Consider the following 7,032-nt stretch of genomic DNA (forward strand, 5'->3'; position numbering starts at 1 on the left):
GGATCTACAGCAACTTTCAAGTCCCAGATCCCGGCTCCCTAACATGCGGCATCTCCAACCCCACCGCGTCCCCCTCCGGACAGTCCCCTCAGGTTAGACAGAGGCCTTGGGCACTGTGGAGATGACTCAAGTTCCCACTGCTGTCATCAAATCGACTGGGATACATGACGACCCCAGGAACTGCTCCCCAGAGTTTTCATGGCTATGACCATCTGGACACAGACTGCCAACCTGTCTTGTGAGAGGTGCTGCTGGGTGGGTCCACAGCACCAACCTGCCGGCTGGTAGTCAAGCGCTTAAACACCTTTGCCACCCCAGGGACTCCCATTGTTGTGTGCCAAGTTGGTTCCCACTCACCGCAACCCTGTATAGGGTTTCCAAGGAGCGGCTGGTGAGCTTGAACCACCGACCTTGCAGTCCAGAGCATTAACCTGCAGCACCACCCCAGAACTCCCATCAGGGAGAGGGAAAGGTGCATGTGCCTGGTGTCCCTACCTAGCCTGTGGAGCCAGTTCTGGTTAGCCAAAGGGCCATCCAGGGAAGAGCAGGAGTCGTCAGCTGAAGGAGATGTGGGAAGGCGTGTCCAAGCTGTGCCTTAGAGACCCGAGTATCCAACCCGGTGGCAGATCTTACCCTTGGGAGTCACACGTAGATGCCGACCCAGAGCAGCAGGAAGAGGACCCCAAAGCCCATGAAGAGGGAGGCCACCAAGGAGATGAGGAGTTCTTTGTAGATATCCCGCGTGTACTTGGTGGAGGTTACCTCATAACTGGAGAGGGTTGCTAAGGAGAAGTAAAGAGGCGGCTACAGGGAGCCTGGTGCTGGGTGAGCAAGGTCTGGGCTCAGGGCTTCCTAGGAGGCTTGTCTGGAAATGCTCTAGTGGTCCAGCCCTCTACCATACATAAAAGAAAATGAGGCCCAGAGGGGTTAGGCCACACAGCTAATGAATGGTGGATTGGTGGCTCTGGGACTAGCCCTCAGACCCCTGACATCTGAATGCACTCTTTCACCACTTTTCCCACTTCAGCCACCCTACTGCCAGCTCCGCTCCTGCCAAGCTCCCTGTTCTGGAAAGTTGCAAAGCAAACTGAGCTCAGACACACTTGGAAAATAAGGCCACAACCTGACCTTGGACATCGACAGACTTCCCTTGGCCTCTTACCTTTCCCAAGCCCCAATCCAATATATAAAACTGCCCCGGATGCTGGTACACAGTGTGTCTCCCTCCACTTCCCATATCCCTACCTCTGACCCACTGGCTACTCAGCAGTGTAAGGATACACGAAGAACCAGGCGGTGAAGAACATGCCAATGGCCAAGAGCACCACGGTCAGATGGGGGAAGACAGCTGGGTTCACTGGGCTGGTATACCTGCTCATAGCCTCGAGCTCCTAGGAGGACATGAGATCAGAGCCATCAAAGAATTCCACAGTTTCAACCTGGGAGGGGGTGGGGGCAGGGGCACTGGGGTGACCACTCCCCTCTCAGCTTGGGAGAGGTGGAAATCCTTCAGAAGCAACATCAAGTGAGTCCATTTACAAATGGCAAGAATGCCAATAAAAAAGACAATGACATCTTAAATTTACCTAGGAAGCACTTTGTCATTTCAATGAAACAAGGGCAGCCCAGACACAGAAAGTGATTAGCAATACATGAGATATTTCCTGAGGCGGATGACACCTATAAAAATGCCATGAAAAGTAGACTCTCTGGCTGGGCCAGAAAGAACAGACAAGAAAAAGGTTTATCTGGAGTTTTGTAGTTTTTTGTATACACATGTGTAAAGATACCCAGCTCTCAACTGTGAATTCAGTATTCTTCCCACCATGCTATGATGGCATCTCAGGATCGATGGGCAGAATGCAGCCCTTAAAATGCTAGCTCTGTGGATGAATGTGGTTATAATACTGTCTCTCTCACTGGGTTGGGGTCTGATTAAGAAAGATGATGAATGCCAGCATCTGGCTCCGTGGCTGGCACAGGTGTTTGCTGCTTTCCTAAACGTTACAGGGAAGATCAGGGGATAATAAAGGCTATGAAAGACAGCTGTAATGTCAAGTTCTGTACACAAGTTAACTTCCAATGTCACCCAGCAGCCACCGCTTCTAGCATCCAGAATATAACAACTCTAGGGAAGTAAACTGACCCCATTGTGCTCGGAGACACTAGAATTCAACTCAGTAAACATTTACGCACACACATCCCACCCTCTGAAAACGACCTAGACAATAGCTACCATTAACTGAGTCTCTCAATGCAAGCTCAGTGTTTGGCATTGGGAATACAAAGATGAATAGGCATCATCCCAGAGCAAGACGCACGTCAGACGGAGGCGTGGCAGGTAACAAAGATGTCTACGAAACGTGGCAAGAGATCTGCACAGCGCTCCGGGAGCTCCCGGGAGACGGCAGTGGAGTGTCGGCGAGCTTCACCATGACACTTGCCTGGGGCCTTACAGAATGAGTACGATTTCGGCAGGACCAGGAACTTTCCAGATAGAAACTTGGACAAAAGTTCCGAGGTACTGAAAATGCTGCCCCCAAACCCTCCCACCCTTCCAAACAGCACTTCGCTAAGTTCACAGCGAAGGGCTGTCCTACCCCGACACTTAATCTAAGAAAAAGGTTCCCGGAGCCTCCCGCTGTGTGGATCCCGGACGCCTAAAGTCTCCGCGAGAGAAACGAGGTGTGGGTAGGGCCCCGCGGGGCCACCACAGCCTGGGCCGGAATTCCCCTCAATTCTCTCACCATCTTGCCGGGTACTAGGTACGCCGCCGTTTTGCCACCGGAAGAACACGTCGGCAGGAGCTGGCGCCCCGTCCATCCGGAAGGGGAAGTGCCCCCACGCAAGTGGCATTATGGGAGTTGTAGTCATACGCTTTGGACTGGGCAGGCGTAGAAGCAGGGTCTGTGAGGGTCTGGTGTAAAGTCGGGGGAATCAGTGGTGCAAGGGTAGTACAGAGTTGTTGTTAAAGTTCGTTCCTACTGGCAAGACCGTTTGCCAAGAGAGAAGCTGGCTGGGGGATAGGGGTGGGGTGGGGGTGGGGCCGCGGGCCCCCGGTTCATGTACTACAATTCCCACGAGGCTGTGCGTAGCGAACCGCTCACGTGACGGGAGCGCGGGCTTTGGAAGACGGCGGAGCGTAAGGAGACCGAGCGGAGGAGGTAGTGGAGTTTGTGATTATCCCAGACAACGCTCCCGGTCCATACCGGATCAAACTCTAGTTGCCACAGCCGCGTGCCCTGACCCCAGGTGAGACTCGACGCAAGCTCGAAAGCGACAGGGTTCTCTTTGCTCTGCTTCTGTCGGGAGATCGGGTCTACAGAGGAAGGCGAGAGCTGGGCAATCAAGCTATCCCGCCACTTTCCCGCTCTGAGTAGGACCCTTCGCGTAACCTGAGAAGCCCCCCTTTGTTCAGAAGTGGAAAGAGGGTGGCAGTAACTTCCACCTTGGGACGTTCTGTGCGTTTCCTAAAATCCTGGATGAAAAATTATTTTTAAACTTAACTTGGGTGGGCCCCTTTTCTTAATAGCTCTGTGGTATGCAGTAGGGGAGACTACCCGCTTCGTATATACTCTAGGAGCCCTGGTGGCATAGTGAGTTAAGCGTTGGACTGCTACCAGAATGTCGGTTTCACCTACCCGCTGCTCCATGAGTCCCTTTGCTTCTGTAAAGATTCCATCCCAGGAAACCCAGGGGGGCAGCGTGGTGCTGCCAGTCAGAATGGACCCGATGGAATGGGTTAGCGCACATTCCAGCAAAGCAGCAGCCTGAAGCCTGAACCAAAGATCTGGATGGGAATGTTTACAGAACGTGTAACACTGGACTGCTAACCAGATCAGTGGTTCAAACCCACCAGCTGCTCCTTGGGGACCCTATACAGGCAGGGTTAACACTTATTTTAGAGTTGAAAGGAGTGTATTTAACTAGCTTAATAACGCCGCCCAGATGGTAAACGCAGGAGTCTAGGTACAAGGCCAGAGATCTTTGGATGGCGCAGAGACTGTGCTAGAGAACTTTTAGGTAAAGGTTGGCAGTTCTAACCCACCCAGCGGTATTGCGGCAATCTCATTACCACCAAGAAACCCCTCTGGAGCAGTTCTGCTATGTAACACACGGGGTCACCATGAGCAGGAATCGCCCCGATAACCACAGGTTGGGTGTGTTTTATTCACAGAGGAGCAAAAATGAGTTGGATCTTGGAGGGAGGGATTATAGTTAACACACTTGGTTGGGTGGGTGGGTGAGTGCTACCGAGTTGATTCTAACTTATAGCGACCCTGCAGAGGGTTCAAAGACTAAATCTGTTTACAAGAGCAGAAAGCCTCATCTTTCTCCTGTGGGACGACTGGTAGATTTGAACTGCTGACCTTGTAGTTAGTAGCCCAAGTAGTAATCCACTGATAAAACACAGACGAATGTCTCCTTTTCAACTTATTTTAGTTTAAAATAAAAACTATGTCTGTTGAGGGACATTTTAAGTTCATAAGTAAAGGTTTTAGCCAGATGTGCCAAAAATACATTTGACTGTGTGTTGTAGTTGCTTTTGTATTTAGCTCATTTTGCTTTCTTTGTGTCACTGAGATTTGGGCTGAGTTCTGCCCTTAGGTCCCTGGATTCCTGAATTTCGGCGAGCGCTCCTCTGGACTTCCATGGTCCTCAATGCGGACATCTGGTGTGGCCTTTATTTCATGCTGGATTATGACACTGCTGTAACCACAGAAGTCGAAGCCCCTCAGGGACATCAATGTTGTTGTCTTACTCTGCTTTGCACCCAGTTCAGTTCTCAGGAATACCCACTGCGTGAGCATTCCTGTGACACCGCGAATTCCCAGAGAATGGGGACCAGATCCTATACATCTTTACAACTCCTCATGGCTGCTTGGTGTCCTTGTCGTGCTGGCTTTGTTAGCTGGAGGTCTGAAGTTGATGAGATAGCACCAGTTATAAACTTCACTCTTTTTATATCCTCAAAGTTCCTCTTCTTAATTGCCTTTTTGTTTCCCTCCCTTAGAGCTGCCCCACCTCTGTGTTGCCATGGGAATTCAAGGCCTAGCCAAACTAATTGCTGACATAGCCCCTGGCGCCATCCGGGAGAACGACATCAAGAGCTACTTTGGCCGCAAGGTGGCCATCGATGCATCCATGAGCATCTATCAGTTCCTGATTGCTGTTCGCCAGGGGGGCGATGTGCTGCAGAACGAGGAGGGCGAGACCACCAGCCACTTGATGGGCATGTTCTACCGCACCATCCGCATGATGGAGAATGGTATTAAGCCTGTGTATGTCTTCGATGGCAAGCCGCCACAGCTCAAGTCGGGCGAGCTGGCCAAACGCAGTGAACGGCGGGCTGAAGCCGAGAAGCAGCTGCAGCAGGCCCAGGTGACGGGGGTGGAGGAGGAGGTGGAGAAATACACCAAGCGCCTGGTGAAGGTCACCAAGCAGCACAATGATGAGTGTAAGCAGCTGCTGGGCCTCATGGGCATCCCGTACCTCGAAGCGCCCAGTGAGGCTGAGGCCAGCTGCGCCGCCCTGGTGAAGGCCGGCAAAGTCTACGCCGCCGCCACCGAGGACATGGACTGCCTGACCTTCGGCAGCCCCGTGCTCATGAGGCACCTGACCGCCAGTGAGGCCAAGAAGCTGCCTATCCAAGAATTCCACCTGAGCCGGATTCTGCAGGAGCTGGGCCTGAACCAGGAGCAGTTTGTGGATCTGTGCATCCTACTGGGCAGTGACTACTGCGAGAGCATTCGGGGCATCGGGCCCAAGAGGGCTGTGGACCTTATCCAGAAGCACAAGAGCATCGAGGAGATCGTGCGGCAGCTGGACCCCAAAAAGTACCCTGTGCCCGAAAATTGGCTGCACAAAGAGGCCCAGCAGCTCTTCCTGGAGCCCGAGGTGCTGGACCCAGAGACCGTGGAGCTAAAGTGGAGTGAGCCCAATGAGGAAGAGCTGGTCAAGTTCATGTGTGGGGAAAAGCAGTTCTCAGAGGAGCGAATCCGCAACGGGGTCAAGCGACTGAGCAAGAGCCGCCAGGGCAGCACCCAAGGCCGCCTGGACGATTTCTTTAAGGTGACGGGCTCACTCTCTTCAGCTAAGCGCAAGCAGCCGGAACCCAAGGGAGCTGCTAAGAAGAAAGCCAAGACTGGGGCAGCAGGGAAGTTCAAAAAGGGGAAATAATGTATTTTCCCCCGTTATACCTCCGTGACCCCAGAATACCTGACTTGTCCCCTCAAAAGCTAGAGCTAGAGCAGCCTCCAGGGCTGGGGAGAGATCCCATCGTCTCTCCAGCCCACCCTTTCTCTGTACTGCTTTTCCCTGCAAGACTTGAGCCAGTGGCAGGAGGGCCCCGCAGTGCTTTGCTGCTTGCTTTGCTCAGGAAGTGTGTCCGGCTCTTCTTCCTTTCAGCGGGCAGTGAAATCTATTGTTGTGTGAAAGGGACAGCAACAAGTTTTTGTTACAGGAGTGGGAGATGAACGGTGGAGACAAGACTAGGGGAATGATGTCCATGCTACCCAACTGGTGGCTGATGGGAAGTGACGGTGAACAGTGATCAGGGGATGATCCCACCTAAAGAGCGCCCATCAGGAAGACCACATCTAAAGAGCTACTGAGGAATGAGACTGGCGCAGACAGAAGTCCCTGGACTTGTCTGTAAGAGTTGCATTGCTGGGTGTGTGTTGAGGGGTGGGCAGAAGTTTGAGCCTGCTTTGTAACTTGAGTCTTTACAGTGGTTGTTCCGAGAAATAGTATGGAGACGTCTTCTCATGGAGTCTGAGACAATAAACTGGGCTGAAACTTTGGAATAAAATGCTGGCTTCTGGGTGTTTTGTTTCAAAGATAAGAGTGGAGAAAAGTCAGTAAAGTTATTAAAGTAACCAGGATGCATGTTCTTTTAGAACATGTGAAAACACCTACAGTTCCCCAAGCTCCCCACAGAAAGGAAATTATTTTTTTTATCCCAAGGCATCATACTTGTTGTTATGTGCCGTGGAGTCGGTTCTGACTCATAGTAACCCAGTACAGGGTTTC

The 7,032-nt window shown here is 52.1% G+C and overlaps 2 protein-coding genes across 2 annotated transcripts; one reads left to right on the forward strand and one right to left on the reverse strand.

Moving 5' to 3' along the window:
* Positions 1-642: 642 nt before the first annotated feature.
* Positions 643-2,823, reverse strand: TMEM258 (transmembrane protein 258). The gene is made up of 4 exons (XM_006875051.1): positions 2,748-2,823; positions 2,329-2,444; positions 1,282-1,391; positions 643-769 (listed from the first exon to the last, which is right to left on the reverse strand). Exons 1-4 carry the CDS (start codon positions 2,821-2,823, stop codon positions 643-645), a joined length of 429 nt encoding a protein of 142 aa, XP_006875113.1.
* Positions 2,824-5,026: 2,203 nt separating this feature from the next.
* On the forward strand, positions 5,027-6,389 carry FEN1 (flap structure-specific endonuclease 1). The gene has a single exon (XM_006875001.1). The coding sequence runs from the start codon at positions 5,038-5,040 to the stop codon at positions 6,178-6,180; it is 1,143 nt and encodes a 380-aa protein (XP_006875063.1). The 5' UTR covers positions 5,027-5,037; the 3' UTR covers positions 6,181-6,389.
* Positions 6,390-7,032: the final 643 nt, after the last annotated feature.

The sequence above is a fragment of the Chrysochloris asiatica genome, unplaced genomic scaffold (genome assembly GCF_000296735.1).
Source record: "Chrysochloris asiatica unplaced genomic scaffold, ChrAsi1.0 scaffold00310, whole genome shotgun sequence".
In the NCBI taxonomy this organism is placed as follows: domain Eukaryota; kingdom Metazoa; phylum Chordata; class Mammalia; order Afrosoricida; family Chrysochloridae; genus Chrysochloris; species Chrysochloris asiatica.

Excerpts from the sequence above, each read along its gene's own strand:
- TMEM258 (XM_006875051.1), bottom strand. The coding sequence starts at position 2,823 with ATGGACGGGGCGCCAGCTCCTGCCGACGTGTTCTTCCGGTGGCAAAAC. Across the intron at positions 1,392-2,328 it reads TTGTTACCTGCCACGCCTCC|GAGCTCGAGGCTATGAGCAG; the intron begins GTCTGACGTGCG and ends ATGTCCTCCTAG. Across the intron at positions 770-1,281 it reads TTCACCGCCTGGTTCTTCGT|TTATGAGGTAACCTCCACCA; the intron begins GTATCCTTACAC and ends AACCCTCTCCAG.
- FEN1 (XM_006875001.1), top strand. The coding sequence starts at position 5,038 with ATGGGAATTCAAGGCCTAGCCAAACTAATTGCTGACATAGCCCCTGGC.